Here is a 19,957-nt window from a genome sequence, read left to right on the forward strand (position 1 = left end):
TCCCCCTGAAAATGTTATACAGTCGTACAACCTGCTTGCATTCTTTCTACATAAACTGTGTCGAATATATAACATCTAGTAATGTAAAATCTGTCATTATTATTATTATTTTTAAATAGGTTCCTTTTTAATGATAAGGGTTTCATTTATTTTCATTATTATATTTTTATCATATATTAAATTCTTTCGTATTTTTCTTTTATTTATTGTAAGTTTCTTTTTCTAGACGAAATATAATTTTATTCGATATACATATTTATTTGAATATATGGATCAATATTATAATGATAAATTGATAGTTTGGCAACAAAGAAACAGATTAATTTCTTCAGTCTTTGTAATGTTAAATGAAACAATAGTTATTTCAATATATTTTTATTGTAGATGTAGATATCGGTAACATGTTATGGAAATATAATATAATACAAACATATAGCTTTGTACAATATGAATGTTTTGTAATAATATAAGTACACCTTATACAATCGTGCACGATCAATCGTATTTTCAATAATACAGATAATTCGTGGTACAAGTACGTACCTAATATTAACAATAATAAAAAACTGACGGTCCATTTGATGGAATATAGCCACTAGCGCCTAGATAATTATTATCCAGTTTCCAAATGCAGAGTCAGTATTTAAAAAAGATTTTCAAGTATTATATACTTACATATTTTTATGCACTTGATTTAGTTAAATTATAAACTATTAGTTACATCGATAGTTCATCGTTACTAATAAGTTCGACAGTAAAAATTTTACACGAACCGAGTTAAACAGCTTATACTTTATTACGGATTTAGAAATGACAATAGACGAACATTACTAAATAAAAAAAAAAAAATTATAAACTTTTACACCATTTAAAGCACAAAACATAAAGACCGTTTATGACTGGTATAATGGAACAAATATTTTATTCTGGCTAGCGACAATTTACCCAGTATAAAAATAGATCTTAGCCAGTTAAGAAATATAAAAAAATATTCAATTGTAACATCTATTATCTATATAATGTTAAAATATAAGCATTGGTGTAGATACAACTATATTTTATCAATGACTAAAATTCATTTTGAAATTTAAATTTAAACGTATACACATGATTTCTAAACAATATATGTATATATTTCAGTAATTATATTTAATTTCCAAAAAGTATTAATTAAATACTTTGGTCCACAAGTAAACGATAAATTAAAAAAAAATCCTGAATTATGTTCAAGAGACTTATCAATATAGGTAACAATACTTATGTGTAATAACTCATTTTTCAAAAACAAATGTAAAAAATAAAAGATGTAATTATATTACTCAAATATTGTAGTTGAATACTATTAAGAGGGTGCTTCCTTCAAGACTGGAAGTATCTGCAATACTTTGCAAATTTCAAACTAAATACATTGATATAAATAGATTTAAGTTAAACTATAAATTTATAATTTAGTTTTCTTTAAAATTTGACAAATAAAGCGGACGATGCCCATCTCTTATACACCCCGAAACACCTTCAAAATTATTCTAGTAACTAATACATAAATTCGACTAAGAAATGCAATTAAATGTAATAATATCACTTGAGCATATTAAAAATTAACCACTGAAACAAAAACATGAAAAATTTAATTACTAAAAATTATTAAAATAATATAAAACGACTTAATTATAGTGTGTAATACTATTTTTGTGATAGAAAGACAATTCAAGCATGAATTCAAATTGCCTCCACTATATAGTTGTAGCTCTCACAGTTAAAAGCTATAAGCATTTTGTAAAAATACAGCAAATTATATATTACTGTTATAACATTATGTACAAACAAAAAAATATATTTTTATTACAAACAAATTTTAAAAGGAGGATCCAATAGGTAATGAAGTCTAAATTTAAAAAATGGAGGCAAAATATAATCGCATATACTCAGATAAATGTTAAATATGTTTACAAGATATTGCAACATTGTAAATTACTGTCAACTTTTGTAGTTTTCAATTCTATTTTATTTATAGATTCTCTTCTACGGTTTTAATGTACTATGGAAAAATAATATAATGAAAATACAAAAAAATATGAAGAAAACTACAAAAAAAAAGACAATTGTACCAATGTTGCTGTTTTTAGACATAGATAATAAATACTATTCTCCATCTAAGTTTTCAAAAGTTTTAGAAAACAATTTTCTTTAATTGTAATTTTATTTGGTCATACCTTATTCGAGTTCGTATAATTATTTTAACAACTTTTTGAATTAAGTTAATAAAATATGTTTCTTTTATATTATATTATAAAATTATTATTTATTTTATATTATATTATTTTATATTATTAAAAAACTTTCAGTATAAATTAATTTCATATTTATATATTTCATCATATAAGTTTTATATTTCATACAACAAACACTGTCATCAAACGTGAAAAGTGACCTTAAAACAGTTCCGAAAACCGTTGCGTTCAGTTAAACTCAATTTGAGATAGCTATATAATTGATGTTCTAACAAATTGAAAACATAATAAGGGCCTCACTGCAATAAAACGATCCGTAGATCACTTCGTCCTTTACGGGGGGGAATGATTCCCTATAACAGTATTTACTGCGTGAACATTGCTAATTAACAAAAATCGTATTACATATCACGTTTGCTTAATGAGCGTTAGATGGGTTAAATGCATGTGCAAAAATTGCTATTAAGATTTACAGCAAATGTCGCGCAATTGTCGATTGTTACAATGTTTACTGTTATAGGGAATCCATCTACATCAGGTAGGCAATCTCATGTTATTCATATGTAAAAGCCTTAACCCTCTAACCCTGTATTTTTTTCGCTTCATTTTCGCACATCGCTTTGGCAACAAATAGTAGTACGAGTATTTAGCCATCTAGCGAGATTCTGAGAGACAATATCTATCTACCAAAACAAAAATCGCGGGATAACAACGTCAATAAACTTAAAAAATGCGAGCACGTCGAAATCGCGGGATGCGTAAAATTAAACTAGTAGATACTGCACGCGAAAATCGAGTGGTGGTCAGAGGGTTAATAACATATATGCATTGTTATAACAGTTTTAACTCAATAATAAAAAATCTTAAATACATGGTACAAATGCGTTATCGTATTTTTATAATATCTAGATATACATGTATTAGCCGTCGTGTGCAAGTAGAGTATACAGCACCTATAATAAACTATTTATTTAATTAATTGATGGAAGTGATGAGCGACACAGCAGCAGGAAAGTTTGTTAGTAACTGGGACTAGAGAGTAGTTCTATGCAATAGACATTGTCAGATCGACTTCCACGCCGTTCATTCTAGACACTGCCTGTGTTAATTCATGATGAATTTGTCACGATGGGTTAATTGACCTAATTCAAGGCCGTAGCTAGACCCAAGTTTAAGGTAGGACAAAAGCACTTTTTGATAGGGCAGAAGCCATAATTTTCTTGGGGCTTTTTATTTTAAGGTAGGGCATTGCCCCTCAATGTACCCTAGCGCCCAATGCACTCATGCTAAGGCCATGACCTGACTGCATTCTCACCTATCATCTCGTACAATGATAACGTATAATATATGACGATTAATACATGTAAGAATTATCTAGTATATTATATACATTTTATCTATATAAATACACTTAGCTGTCCAGACCGTGATGTTTGCGCTTGATCCTCGCATACGGTCCAATGTCTGGATCCATCACAAAGTCGTATAGAACACTCGTCCAGCTGTTGTGTTGAGGTAGATTATCGTAAAACTCCGACGCTATCCGTTTCACCTATAAAAATAACATAACAGCCACCTTTTATTATCGCCTTGTTCGCCATCGTCAGGGAATTCATCCTCACATGTTAGAACCTAAATAGTCGAACACACTGTGTTTTCTGTGTGGTTTTCTCTCACGAACACTCAAGTTGTGGGGGGAAAGGGATTGTTAGTAATGGAGACTGAGAATCCCATTGCTAGCAATATACCCAATCAGGTCGACCTCCACGCGGTTCTCTCTGGAAACTATCATGGTTAATTCCTTCCCCTGGTATTATTTTCCAAATTTTACTTTATTATAATTTTTAATGTTATACAGTTCCGAAATGAAATTTTAATTTATATTTTTTACAAATTGTGAATATTTTCCACTATATTTATATCATGTAATTATATATAGATATATATATATATATATATATATATATATATATATATATATATATATATATATATATATATATATAAGTTATACTAACCTCAGGTAATCTCCTCCCAGGCACCGCTGGAAAGTCATGATGTTCGTTATGGTATCCCACGTTGAACGTAATCCAGTTCAATGGTCCATAGTATGAATAGGTCTCGAAACCCTTGCGGAACATATAGTGCTCAGATATGAAGTGGCCTGTGAACAATAAAAATAAAACGATGACTGCAAGTTTACTAGACGTTGAGTTTGTACTAAAGTTGTCCGCATGGGTACATCTGTCCCACTTGTATTTCTGCTGTGAAACAGCCGTGATTTAATCGCTGCATTTCAGTGTAAAGTGTGAGATATAATAAGGAGTCATGGCGATTCCATTGCTAGTAATAAACCGTCTTTTTTTTTAATGGGTGCAAATGGAATTGTAACCCCGCCTACGCTATCGGTATACGAGGCACCAGTAATAGATGAGGATGAAGGCAGGTCATCCTCATCTATCATCGTTTCCAGGGGGAACCGCGTGGTAAAACCGCGCGTATTTTATGATATTCACGGTACTGTTGACGGTTATCACTTTCCATAAGACAGATTATTGACTTATTATTTAAACTTCATAAAATATTTTCGTATCATAAGAAAATACAATAGAAAAAATGTAAAAATTCTGAATTTAACTCACCTGCCACTGGATGCACTCCCATTGCCATCAAAGATCCTACAACTAGATATACTAGCACCTGCCAACCTATAAAAGATAATTGTTAATTTAAATTCCACAATTCTTTTCCAAATGTTTTGACAAATTTCTTAGAACAAAAAATAAATAAGATATACTTCAAAAATTCTTCACATTCTTTTAGTATTATAGTTTTAGATTTAAAACCTACATTATTTTGTTAACTTTTAACAGCTATATTGGTATAATAAAGTTAAATAAAATAATATAAGAAATCATTGTATATTTCATTTCGTTCACATGCTGATTTAGTGTTGGGGCAAACATCAGGCGGTTAAGAGTTGAACCAGCTTAACAATACACTGGCTTACTGTGTAGAAATGGATATTACGATGAATCATCTCAAAAGATGAGGTATGACCCACAGCATTTGTAAACTCATGCCTTTTTCTCTTACGCGTAGGTCTATTCATACATACATATATATGTACACAAATATAATAATGATTAATATAAATACAAAATAACTTACCAAACAGTTTTACTATGACTGCGTCGAAAAATAATTGTATAATTAAATTTATAAGTTCCATAGGTGACGGTGGTTTCGGTCGCACCACCAGTGGGCGCAGTGCATAAAAGAAAGGCTGCAAGAACAGCCAAAGCAATTTTCCGCCTGTTGTGCAGAAGAGTTTAGCTTCTATAAGGGTTGGGAGATCAGTGTCTATTACTTCATCGCCTTGGTACTGAAAGAAAAAGGCGAATGTTATGAACTCATTCAGCATTCGTCATGAAATTAAGATCAAAGGCCGTAATTCACATCACAAATCTAGATTAGAATAAACCAGAATACCTGGTATATCTTTTTTTTATACAATTTAGAATGGCAAACAAACTGACGTTCCACCTGATGGAAAGTGGTAACCGTCGCCTATAGACATGAACATACTGTAACATGGACATAACAAAGTATATTGTTTCGCCCATGATACCCCCCATGCGTTGCCATTCCTGAGGACTCAGGTGTTATTCCTCTGTACCCAGTAAAATTATTGCCATATCCCTTCCCTTCAAATCCTTCAAACCGAACATGCCATGTAAACACAATTGCTTCACGGTTAAAACACAAATGGAAGAGAGGTACCCAAACAAATGATTTTTGTAGAAAGTCTCCTTCTGGTGAAAAATTATTAGGTGATTACTAAAGAAACTGTTACATCAACGTCAAAGTCCCTTCATGTGTTGCCACTCATTTGGACTAAGGTTTTATGCCTCTGTACTCTGTAATTTCACTGTAATATCCATAGGTGCAAACGAGCATGTGGTTCACCTAATGATGAGTAACTGCCACCGCCTATGAGAACAAGCAACACTTGAGTTATTGCAGGTGTGCTGCCGGCCTTTAAAAAAGAATGTTCTTGAAGATTATGAGGTCATATCGGTTTGGAAATACTACTATTGAAAGTTGACTTCAAAGCGTGGTAGTTCGTGTGTAGAACAAAGTACATTGAAAACACACGATGAAAAACACACCACTCATCATTTGTTAGGATGAAACTTCGAGTTTGTGGCGGGTTATGCGATGGTGAAATTTAGCAGCAGAACTCTTGAGAACACTCCCCATGGTACTTTCAATAAAAGATGCATAGAGATTTAATTTCTTTATGCTGTTTCAGTGGGTCGAGTCGTAAGGCGTTGATCATTAATAATTAGAGCTGCCCAATATTGAATGCGATCCAACCTCAAGGTGATGTTCTAACCTAAAGGTGGGAACGGTATTCTTTCATTCATATTATTATATGTGGGTGGGCTTGAGCTTTATACTATTGCAAGAAAAGTGTTGGTATGAAATACCGTTTCACTTTACTGAGCACTCCTACCTTTTTTAGGCTACCTTTTCTTATCGCAAAACTGAGTTTTGAGTTAGATTGTTTCGATATCAAAATCTGTTTGAACTTATGCTCAAATTCTACCTAAACTTCATAATATTAATAAAGTATAGATTTTTAATGAATATACCTATTAATAAGATTTTTGTAGTCATTACTAGAGGCGTATATAGACGATGGCCGGGTGAGTCGTGGCCACCCTAGAATTGGTCGTTGCCTCTTGATATAAGAAAAGCTTCACAAAGAATTATCTGAGAGTAAGTACATTTGCTTGTTTTTAAGAGGCTAGGCCCCCCTGGAAAATAATGTTAAATACGCCAAAGGTCATCACTATTTGGCAGGTGGCGGTACTCAACTTATATTAAATGTCAGATTAATGTGAATGCTATCTAATGTTTAGACAGACGGAACGTGTCAAATTGACACCTTTCATGTGGCGGTTAAGCAGCGACATCCGGTCTCCATACAAAGCGCTTCACATTATCTATCTCCTGTATTTAGATATGTAAGATTTAGACAGTTTATAGACGCCATATGTTATATTGTCAACATGCAGTTAACAATAAAAACAGTAGTATAATAAAGACGAGTCTTAGGTTGAGTTACACTTCAAACCATATGTACTACTTACCCTATGATGTTCCAGATGATACTTCTTGAAGCTTATTGATATTGGTATCCCGATGGGTAAATTGGCGAAGAAACCAAACAATCTATTGTGCAGGGGCCGGTTATGACCAAACGCTAGGTTATGCGCTATTTCGTGGATAGCTAAAAGAAAAATTTATAAATAATTAGTATACAATTACAATGACCATAAATTGGCAAATATTATAGGGACAATATTGTATTGTAAAGCACATTATAAAACCGCTGAATTATCTATACATGGTGAAATCGTTAGCATCCTTGTAAGCGAGACTTCTACCAGTGCTATTGATCATTTTCACTGAAATATGGTTCGAAAACGAATGAATCTAATTGAGGTTGTCAACCTGCCTGCCAGTCAAGCTATGGCAACTATTGGCAAGACTACCCTTATGGCGAGGACTTATGTTCAGCAATGGATAGCTAACGGCTGAAATGATGATGATGAATAGTCATCATTTCAGCCGTTAAACATTCAAAACGAAAAATAAAATCTCCCAAACTTACACACGCATCCAACGTTAAATTCATATGGGAGAATCGAAATGTTGTGTCAATTTTCTGTTCTAATATAGTTCTGTAGCATGGGTAGATAAAACGTAATAATTTTACCCTGTATATATTTAATATAAGGTGATGGACATATTTAAACAGTACCTATCCTAAACATAATAGTAAATAGATTCGACTCCGTACGTTAACGACCCTAGAATTAATGGCAATGAAAAATGTAAACCAGTAAAGCCGAAATATCTGTTTTCTGATGTTGAATGTATAGTCATTAAACTTGGGGGTTTATCTAAGAAAAACATTGATAACGATAAAAGTATGCGCACAGAATTACGGAGAGAAACGTACTTAATATAAATATCGTAAATAATATCAGGTTTACAAGGAGAGAAACTGAAATTGCAATAAAAACTATTAGATTGATCAAACATTGGTTGATTGGTATCCCAGAGATGGATAGCGGAAAAGATACGCTGGAGAAAGATGTTCGATTATAACCTAACCTAATTATAATCTAACCTATTAAGAAGCCGGTTAATGTTTAAAAAGAAAGAAATTAATACGAAATCACAATGTTCAATAGAACCCTATTATCAAGGTTCAAGCCTTACTGGTGTCGTAAGATATAAATTTCTAAAAAAAAGTCTGAGAAAAGTTTTGTGAAAAATTATGGACATAAACCATAATAACCATACTTCTTTGCATGCCTCACTGCCATATCAAAGTAAAACACATATACCTATGTATTCTATAAAAGACAGACATCCAATTTTAAAATTCTTACACTTGTCCGGTCATGGATTGTATTTTTTAAATTTTAAGATAATCCCTTCAAATATATTACAATCAAGGCCAATACCATAACAATGGTGTTTATACTAATTTACCACCAAAGTATTTATGGATGATATGTACTTGGATAGTCCAATTGGTTGAAAGTGGCAACCATCATTTATAGTCATGAACAGCACTTTGATTGCATTGATGATGTGTTTTCATTCCTAAAGACTATGGTTTTATGCCTTCATCTCTTTAATTTCACACACAGGTGTTTCACAGCAGAAACACGAATGGGACAAAAGTGCTTAAGCAGACAACTTAAGTTCATGGCTTTAGTTCATAATACAGTGGTTAGAAGCCATCTAGAGTTAGTTTTGGTGACTATAATACTCGACAAGCTCACATACATAATAATTATGCCTTCTAAAATATGAACGGTATGTTTCCTTTACGTATGTACATATCATATATGATAATACTCGCTATGAGTAACTGCGGTGTGACCTTGTCGTTTACTTGTGTTGACGAATCACTATTCTGTATGTGTGTTCAGTATTAGAACTATCTATAGACTTTTCTATGAATATCATCTATTGATATGATACATAATATTTATATAAAGTTATCACTAATACAGATTTATAGATGTGGTAAGACGAAAAGAGTTCGGTTTAACAATTCTAAATGTAGTGATTGTTTGCATGACACTGAATTACCTTTAAGGAGTATTAATTAAAACATTTACGAATTTGATAGTAATCATAAATTAGATATATATTTCCCTTTAATAATTCTTAGTGTATGTCCAATTAATCACTGAAATCAATATTATATTATATTAATACGGGATCGACATTTGCAGGAAACACTGACAAAATTATTAAAATAGGTTCTAAATTGATGAAAATATTACATGATTTATACATATAATAAAACTGTAGAGGTCGAATGTCTGTACATTGAAAAAAAAGACTAAAAACCGAGTCAGAAGGATGTTAAAAGTGAAATAGAACACATCCAGATTTTTTCAATATTTTTTTGTGTCTCTGTCTGTTTGTACGAGATAATCTCCGAAAATGTTGAACCGATTTAAATGAAATTTTGTATACATATTGTACCTTACATCCCTGGTCAACATTTATAATACTTTTAATTACGGAAAATTAAATAGTTCCCGTGGAATAGTTAAAAAAACTATAGTAACTTATACAGATTAGTAAACGACCTACTGAAGTTACTTTGACCTAAGGCAAAGAGTGAGAACGACACATCATTTGTTAATTTTAGTTTAGTATTCCTAGACAATAGTTCACTACAATAAGTAAGTTAAAAATGTTTTTTCGAAAAATTCGAAGGATTAACAAATACCACGCGGACAAAGTAGCGGGCATCAGCAAATGCACATAAAAATATAAATAGAGTATTTAGGTATATATATATTTTAAATACGTTTCAAAATTTTTACTACTTTTAACTTGTAATTATTTATATTGACTATAACCATGTTTTAAATTCGGGGATTCCCAACTAGTTTCTAATTCAATAGGTGCCTTTATTCATGAGTGCGTTTTATAGTTGTACCAATATTTATGCAAATAAATTATTAGTCGACTGATAGATAGTTATCTTGCTTGCAACATTGCCGAAAAGTAGAAACTAGTTGGGCGTCACCGAATTTAAAACGTGAGAAGAACCGATATAAATAATTACAATACAGTATGAATATTTGATACTGGTATGATGATTATTAAAAGATTGTTAAAAATATTCCTAAAAAAATATATATTAATATAGGAAACACGAAATTCACTCAACTAAAAAAGATAACACAGGCTTCAGCCATATAAGATTCTATTATTTAAGCATCAAGTAAGTCACTTTTTGAGTAGGTAAATTTAAAAATAATTAGCGCATATTTACTCTCTTAAAGATAAAAAAAAACATTAATGACATAATATAATGTTATGAACATCTGTTTAAACACTTAACGAAGACTATTTGATGAAATCTTATCTAAGATCTACAGTGATTAACGGACACGTTATTGTACAATTAAAAGCAATTTACTACTAGAGTGGCTTCAGATAAGACTAACATATCACTCTAGGATTAAAAAATTATGGGGATTGTTTATGGTTTATAATCTTGCGCGAAAATTGTCTGCATATGTTTTTAATTTTTTTTTTTTGTGGTTGCGTTATGTGTTACATTTAACGTCGCCAATAAGTTTTTAAAATTATTTATTCATCCCATATTATTTTTGTGACATTTGAAGATGGATGTAGTTTTTTCCAGAATAATATGTATTAAAATTTGTTACTTGTGTGGACGGTAACCATTTATAACAAAATACATGTCGCAGGCTTCAAACCATACATAGTACATACAAAAATCGCTTTTAGTCATAATTACTAGTTTGTGTAATACTTAGAATTAAACTATGCATTTTATATAAAAAAAAATAACAATTTTACTCATTGTAAAAAACAATTTTATTTTAAATTTTTTTCTTCTGCAAGGTTTTGCATGCACGCCCCTCAGGTAAAAGACTGCAACATGTTTTGTGATATGTATTTTGTCGAAAATCGGATTTTCTTACCTAACATGAGCGAGTGGTTGATGACTCCGCCATAACAATAGGCGACCAATAGCATGACTGGCCAGCTGAGTTGTTGGATGAATGGCAACACAGCCAACTGTGCGATCACCATCCCTGTCACCACCCATTTGAAAAGCGGATCGTAACCAAACAGCTGCTTTATTTCCGGATATTTTTCTGTGGGCAAAAAAAAAATGAAGTGTTTACACATATTATTTATCATTTATACATTCATATCAGCCGTTAACTTTCCTCAGCTGAACATAGGCCATCACTATAAGGAGAGTTTTTCCAGTAGTTGTCACGTTTAGTAAACGGATTGGCATGCGCAGTTAGACTTTTGGTGATGTTTTAAGAGGGACGCTGCTGCCCATCCTGTCCTTTAGTTGTAATTGTTAGTAAGTAGTAATACAGTCTACCAGCCTTATTGCTAGCAATATACCTTAGCAGGTCAACCTCCACGTGGAAATCACCGTGCTGAAGTCCAGGTGTATTCATCATGATGGGCTAACTGACCTGCCTTTTCATTCTTACCTATCATCCCTCATTGATGCTCCGTCAGTGTATATGGTTAGCGCAGACAGTTACATTATATTATCATCCATTAAAAATATTTCGGTACCTATTTATTGGGTTCCTGGAGATATACGGTGGAATAAAATGTCATTATCCATTTTGATATCGTCTATACGAGTCGGATATCTATATTCACTTCGATTGAGTTTAGCATTTCAATATTATTTATTGAATAAGCGACATTTAATATATCCGTTATTGGGATGTATTTAACAGATAAGCATTCGAACAGAACCTGTGACAGAGTCACCAAAAGTAATGAAAACACTGAACTGGATCAGACATGTATTTACGAAGCTTTCTTTGAATCCTGGAGTGGGCACTAGACAATTCTGGGCTAGACACGGCCCACCTGCCCCCCGTTTAAATATGCCTATGTGGACTATAGTTGAAGAAAATTTTGGCGGGGTTCATTTTTATTAAAATTTAAACTTAATGCTTTAAGTACATAACACATATGTACGTAAATTAGGTTCACAGAGAACCAAGGATTCATTGGGCCTGCAGTACCCAGTGTCGAAATTTACTGCTATTAAATTCAATGAAACAAATTCAGTAGATTAAAATTTATATTTATTGTTATAGCTTTCAGCATATCTTTTTAATAAATTATTCCAAATTGCAAATTTTAAATTGTAACGAATGCTTAATTCAGTTATTACCATTTCAATACTTAAATCTATTTCGTTCGCTAGACCGTAAATCATAAACCATTTATCATACGAACTAACCTTGCGTTTTATTAATTAGTTAATTTACCGAACCACTCATATTTCGGTATTATGGTATGTCGAACACCGAACATGGGGCTAAAATACTGAACAGCATGTGATCAAATAGCTCCATTACTAGCAATATACCCCCCTGTCAGATCGACCTCCACGTGGTTCCCCCTGGAAACCATCGTGGCTAATTCTAGCTGAATTCGTCAGGATGGGCTAACTGGCCTGCTTTCATCCTCATCAGTCATCTATCATTGGTGCCCCGCATGGAGACTGAGAATCCTATTGCTAGCAATATACCCAACCAGGTCGACCTCTTCGCGGTTCTCCCTGGATACTATCATGGTTAATTTCTGACGAATTCATCATGATGGGCTAATTGGCCTATTTTCATTCTCATCTATCACCCTTCACTGGTGCTCCGCCAGCGTATCCCGTTAGCGCAGGCGGGGTTACCATACCATTTTTACCCATAAAAAAAAAATTGTTTGCATTGGCAAGTTGCAGTCATATGCATCTATCAGAAGAAGATGGAACCATTATGTCGTGAGTATTACAATTTGAGAGTGTCAAACATTTCAATACCAATATCTATTAGTTTTTTTTTCAAAAGTAACCCAAAGTTTGGCAATAAAATGAAACCTGACTTACGATCAATTTGTCACGTATGCAATGCCGCTATTAGATTTTCTTAAAATAAACGTGAGTCATGATAATTTTTCCTTAACTTTACATAAGTAATTGCATTGCACTCCTTATCACCGCTTTTATTAGCATTATTATACTATGTACAATAATTTTAGGATTAAAATTTAATAGCTTAGATAAATTTTGACAAGTAGGTTATATTTAACGTAACCAGTTCCGGGACTGTCCCATTTTATAGTTAAGAATCCCGGTGTCTCCGACATGAACTTTGAGACGCAAAATTGTCCCGTTTTCGGAAACCGCACGAAAATTTGAGTAATTTAAAGACGATGTTGATAATTAAGGTGAGTATAAAAATAAATATGCCAAAAATTTCATTCCCACTTAAAATCTTCACCAGTTAGCTATATTAAAGCATATTTATAATAACTAAACATTTTGTTTATAAACTAAAATTTGTAATTAGTAACTTTTAAGCTAACTTTTTCTGAATAAATGACTTTAAAAAAGTTTTTTTTTTCATTGACTACCTGTTAATTGATCTAAATAAACAAATTTTGAGTCAAAGGATAAATAGTCACGTCTTCCAAGAAAATTGGTTTATAAATGACGGAGTTCTGAGGTAACAAACAAAAAAGATAACTGAATTGAGAACATCCTCCTTTTTTGAAGTAGGTTAAAAATCTAAAATGCTACATAATCTGCAATAAAAACTTTACATAATAGATAATTTGGACTTTATAATATGTTGGACTATGTTCTCATATTAGCCTCTTCGCATTTAACTAGATGGGCAATTAACTGTAATTAGGAGATACTCGAGAATGCTTCTCGTTAAAAGGCTGTTAAACAATCTTTTAGGCATCTTAGAGAGTAAGCGTGAGTACGATTTGTAAACTTTAAAAAGATATTTGCTTTCAAGGAATTTCAAAAGTATGAGTTTTTTTTGTTTTTTTTTTTTTGTTATGTTATAACCAGAGAAATACGCAACTGAACTGATTTGGATAATTTTTTTTTTCGTGTTTACTCCCGATTTTATAACGATTAAATCTGTAGTTTTTGTACTCAAACCAAAAATTTGCTTGTTGTGAAACAAAAGTAGACACTACCGCATTCTAAATTATTTCCATATTAGTGGTCATTTAATAAGTTTTCCTATAATAACAATAACTATTTGTCAAAAACATAGGTACAAAATATATTACAGTTTGTCTTTTAATGTTCAGTATGTTTCGCTATATTTAAAAGCAACAAATCTTTAAAGGTAATATTTATCAAACGTAATGAATCCGTTACGTTATTATCTAAACTAAAATATTTCTAAAATCCGCTATGAAGTAACGTGTAAAAAGCTAGTCCCAAAGTAAGAACAATTAGACAGGAGTGATAAAATTGTCAATTCATAGCAGGCTAGTGTATAGAAAATGTTATACGGCCGGATAACCCTGCCAAATTCAGATACAACTTGCTTGTATACTTTTTACATAAACTGTGTCGAATATAGTAATGTAAAATTTGTTATTGTCAAATAAAATAATTGACATATCAAACATTTTCTACACACTAGCCTGCTATGAATTGAGAAAATAGCAACTAAGGGTGTATCTTTCGTCCTCTTTTTACTAATTATATTTGCATAAGAAGAAAGGAGGCAACCATATGATTTACAGTTTTTATTTTATCATTCCTTGTATCTTTTCTCGTAATCGTAATATCTAATATCGTTAATAATATCTAATCGTAATATCGTTTCTATGTAATTTCTTATTCTTAGGTCCCTAAAAAAAATTTAAAAAGTTCTGTTTGACAAATGTGTGAATATCATTCACAATGTTGCACACCAAAAAGATGTTTACGTTCAGTGAATCACTGTACAAATTAGTACAGTTATGGTGTTTGAATCGCCATCGCCATCGCAACGCTTATGGCGCTTACAACATGAATTTTGATTAAACGATAATTACTGAAATTGGTACACTGAACGCAGTACATGGCGATACATATGTTTATAGTTACAAGCTGGCTTCATATAGAATTATTTCAATTATTAAAATTATTAGTTCTATTTGTTTGACTAAAAAAATTTACTTCAATTTTGGCAACCACTTATTTTGATTTAATAAATAAACTGCTGAACTGATTTTGATAAAATTTCTATGAAATCAATCTGTAAGTATATCCTTTCAAATACAAAAAGAATTTTCCAAATTGGTTCACAACTGGCGGAGTTATGAACTAATAAACATAAAAAAATACAACAAATTGAGAAGCTTCTTTTTGAAATTGGTTGAAACTAGATAATGACTTTATCATACATTGATAAAATTGATTAATCATTTTACTAACTAATCAATCAACATGTCATGCTATAAGACAAGAAGTAATATTTTTATAAAATATGGCATGGTGTATAAGATATTCTGATAATAATGATGATGATGCCAATATGGTAGTAGTCTTCCATATTGGCATCATCATTATTATTTTAGCCATTATCCGTCCATTGCTGGACATAAGCCTTCCCCATAGCCATTAAGAAGGGTCCTGAGCCACCTTCATCAATGGATGGAGTCAATGGACTCCCTACAATGCATTTCAGGTCGTCACTCCATTTAGTTGTCTTATATTGAGTTTGCCCACACGCAGTCGCCACTAAAGAACCTTTCTTCCCCATTGGTTGTTGGTTCTTCGAGCTATGTGACCAGCCCATTGCCACTTCAGTTTGCTTATCTTTTAGCATATTTAAGATTTTTCTCATATTGGTGAAAAAGACTCCAGTTTCTGCGCTTAGCCTCTCACTTGGGCCATTGTGTGTATGATTTCTCATATTGGTATATTTAAGATTTTTTTCCTGGATGGCGCGGTCCTTTAAAAAAGGCTCATATGTACTCTCAGACATGTCAGAGTATGGTCCAACTAGCCCCTCTCTAAATATGCTTATGGTCTTCAGTGGTTAAAGCCCATTAAGCTGAACTCACTAGTTGTGTAGTTACAATAATTGAATCAAATGAGATATATCAAATTTTTACACAATTTAGAATAGCAAACAAGGTAACGGCCTGACTAATGGACAGATATCTATAAACATATGCAAGCAAAGCAGTTTGGTGGGCCGCAGAAATGCAAATAGAAGAGACTTTGTTACCATAATCACACTGTACTCATAGACATTTATTGTAAAAAGAAAATACACAATGTAAAGTAAATAAATATACATTTATCCATACAATGACAAAATAAGTTTAATAATAAAAAAATATGTATACATTTATTGTAGTACATATAATATTATACAATTAAATAAATAATATATATGTTAATGTTATTTAATAAATGTAAATATTTGAATTAGGTGTTTGAAATAAGTGATTAAATTTTAATAACAAAAAGATTTCTTCTAACTTTTAAAAGAGGTAACTTTAAATTAATAGTTGTTCAAAAATTTGTCAAGTGAATTATCACATGAAAAACTTTCCGTCTATTTTGTGATTGGAAATACAATCCTGATAACAGAGATGTGGGTTCAAATTCCATCAAATTAATCCTATAGATACCTATATTAAGTTCTGAGAAAGTAAATTTTTAATTTATTACTTATACATACTAATTAATTTTTAGTTTAGGTTTTTTATATTAATGTGCTTGAAAAGTTAAATATTTTATTGTAGTATGGGGCAAGTATCAGCTGATAGTTTTTACTGTACTGAACTCTAACTCTATTGTCATTTTGGAGACCAAATCAAAAATAATAATATAATACAATTTTCTATTTCTATGGAAAAACCAGTAAATCTATGAGTAGCTATAGAATGAAATTAACAAAATTTCATATTCATATTATTAACCCTACTTTACCGCTATCAACAGACTCTGCTTAGGTTAATGTAATTATTTTTCAAGTTGTATCTTTGGAAAAAAGAAGTAAGCAACAATATGGTGTGCCTAGACTTGCCGGCTTTTGCTATAAATACTTTAATTTATATGACGTAACGTAACAAGTAATGTACAAATATTACCTAGTATAATCTTTCGACGGCTCGCATGCGGCTCTTCGGTGTATACCCACTCAAAATCATTTCTAGACACTTTTGCACCCATTATAACTACTTAAAAAAGTGATTCAAAGTACATTATACAAATTTAATTAACTATACGAAACTAAAACTTTCGCAAATTAGAAAATGAATGAAACTTTAAAAAAAATACAAGTGACAACAATGGAACGAAACCTTAGACACAAACTGAAATAAATATGACATGACCACAGAAGAGTGTTGCCGATGGGAAGCTTTATCAATACCTAGTTATATAGAGGATATACAAAGACAGCTGTGGGTAAGTTATCTGTGGTCGACATAACCAGCTATAGGTTATAGCTATAGCCATTAAGCATGTAATCACTATATTCTAAAAGTTGGTACAGTCCTATGTCAACGGAACCTAAAAAAAATAGAAAAATAAATAAACGTTTATAGTGTTGTCCTACTATATATATATTCAATCTATATATTGATATCAACAGTTGCCATAAAAATAAAATCTATAATATAAAATCTGATTTTTTTGACAGGTGAGTTTTTTTTTTTTTTTTTTTTTTTTTTCTTTTTTTTGTGGCGGACAGGTGAGTTAGGCAAATTCATTTAACGATAATTGAAAGTATTATGCCGATTCAAACAGCACCTAAAAAACAATAACAAATATCTAATTTTAAAGAATATATATTTACTACATTATATGCATATAAAAGAAATAGCTGTATTTAAAATAATAATAATAATATAAGCCTTTATTCAGAAAACATTTTTTTTATAACAACTTATTATTTATTTAATTGCTGTTGTCTGTTTGCTTATTAGCAAAGGCCTCCTTCAACTGCCTCCAATGGTTTCTATTGCTAGTAATTCTTGTCCAAATTCCACCTGCTTCAGCCCTAATGTCATCTACCCATCCTCTATGTGGTCTTCCTTTTCTTCTTTTTTGTCTTTCGTGTACCAAAACATTATCTTTTTACTCCATTTATCTCTCCCTCTAATTGTATGCCCTGCCCATTTCCATTTAAGTTTTTTAACTGTGACTGTAACATCTTTAGTTTTTATGTGGTTTTTAATTTTTTTTTTACAACACAAGGGGCAAACGAGCATACGGCTCACCTGATGGTTTTTAATTGTGCTAGTTTTAATTCTGTCTGATAATCTTATCCCCATCATACTTCTTTCCATGGCATTCTGGCAATTTTGTAGTTTTTAAAGTGGGATTTGGTAAGAGCCTAGGTTTGGCAACCATATGTAAGAACTGGTAAAATACAGGTTTCAAGTAATTTACCTTTTAAGGCTGTGTTTGTCATTTTACTTTTAAGTATTTCCTTTAGACTCCAAAATCGTTTCCAAGCATTTCCTATACGTTTTTTATTCTCCTTTGTAGTTAAGTCTGTTTGTGAAATTATTTGACTCAAATATATATACTCATTTACATATTCAATTTTTTTGTTGTTGATGCAGATAGTTTCCTCTTTTTTCCCATTTGTCATAATTTTTGTTTTTTCTTTGTTTATAACCAAACCTACTTTTAGGCTTTCTTTACCTAATTCATTAAGCATTACTTGTAGACTATCTCTTGTTGGGGAAAATAAAATTAAATCGTCCGCGAATCTCAGATGTGACAGGTATTCCCCGTTCATTAATAATCCATACTTATCCCAATTTAGTTGACGAAACATCTCTTCTAATACTGCAGTGAAAAGTTTAGGTGATATGGGGTTTCCTTCTTTTTCTAGCTTTACTTTTGCTTTACTATTTCCATATATGTTCTTCAATATTCTGACGTATTTAATATCAATACCCTGATTTTTAAGTGCATGCCAAATTGCCTCATGTTCGAGGGTGTCGAAAGCCTTACTATAGTCTAAAAAGCAGCAATAAAAGGTGATATTGTATTCTTTACTTTGTTCGAAAAGTTGCTTGACAACATGGATATGGTTTAAAGTTGAATATCTACTCCTGAAACCTGCTTGCTCCCTTGGTTGGTTATCGTCTAATAGTTTGGTTATGCGGTTTAAAATAACTTTATTAAAGATTTTAAATATGTTCGACATAAGGCCTATAATTATTCATATTACTTTTGTCTCCTTTCTTGTGCAACAATATAATGGTGGATATAGTCCATTGTGTTGGTATTGACTCACTTCTTAATATGTCTTTAAACATATGTGTAAATATTGGTGTAAGAGTATCTTTATTGTTAATAAGAAATTCACTGCTAATATTATCAGGATTTGGAGCTTTATCCTTCTTTAGAGATTTCATAACTGTTTCGACTTCTATGAGCAAGATCTCTGGAACATCCTTTCGCTTTGTCAAGTCTGTTTGCATAATAGAGCTCTTAGTAGAATATAAGTTTTGAAAAAAAATTGTAGCTATTGTAAGTATATCTGATCTTTTGATTGCAGATTTAGAGTTATCACCTTCTATATTTGGTATCCAATCCCTTTTTTCTAGCAATTGTTTTGTGGCTCTTTTTGTGCCACCAGTCTTCTGAATGCATTCCTCCATTGTCTTTAATCTGTGATTTTGTCGGTATTTCTTCATATTTAACTAAATTTTTTTACTAATCTCAGTTATGTCATTTCTGACTTTTTTTGTTTTTTAGCTGTATTTATAGTTATAATATAATTACAATTATATATAATAACTAGCTGATCCTGCAAACGTTGTTTTGC

At 31.5% G+C, this 19,957-nt stretch overlaps 1 protein-coding gene across 1 annotated transcript; it reads right to left on the reverse strand.

Annotated features, from left to right (window-relative positions):
- Window positions 1-359: 359 nt before the first annotated feature.
- On the reverse strand, window positions 360-17,549 carry LOC113514335 (sphingolipid delta(4)-desaturase DES1). The gene is made up of 7 exons (XM_026898396.3): window positions 17,259-17,549; window positions 11,297-11,473; window positions 7,391-7,530; window positions 5,403-5,616; window positions 4,874-4,939; window positions 4,250-4,395; window positions 360-3,783 (listed from the first exon to the last, which is right to left on the reverse strand). Exons 1-7 carry the CDS (start codon window positions 17,338-17,340, stop codon window positions 3,643-3,645), a joined length of 966 nt encoding a protein of 321 aa, XP_026754197.1. The 5' UTR covers window positions 17,341-17,549; the 3' UTR covers window positions 360-3,642.
- Between the last annotated feature and the right edge of the window lie 2,408 nt (window positions 17,550-19,957).

Source organism: Galleria mellonella, unplaced genomic scaffold (assembly GCF_026898425.1).
Source record: "Galleria mellonella isolate WM207_F2 unplaced genomic scaffold, CSIRO_AGI_GalMel_v1 utg172, whole genome shotgun sequence".
Classification (NCBI taxonomy): Eukaryota; Metazoa; Arthropoda; class Insecta; order Lepidoptera; family Pyralidae; genus Galleria; species Galleria mellonella.

Bases quoted from the DNA above. Each gene is read 5' to 3' on its own strand.
- LOC113514335 (XM_026898396.3), bottom strand. From the start codon at position 17,340: ATGGGTGCAAAAGTGTCTAGAAATGATTTTGAGTGGGTATACACCGAA. The intron at 11,474-17,258 runs GTAATATTTGTA...TTTTGCCCACAG, and splicing joins CCGTCGAAAGATTATACTAG to AAAAATATCCGGAAATAAAG. The intron at 4,940-5,402 runs GTAAGTTATTTT...TATCTTTTATAG, and splicing joins AGTCATAGTAAAACTGTTTG to GTTGGCAGGTGCTAGTATAT.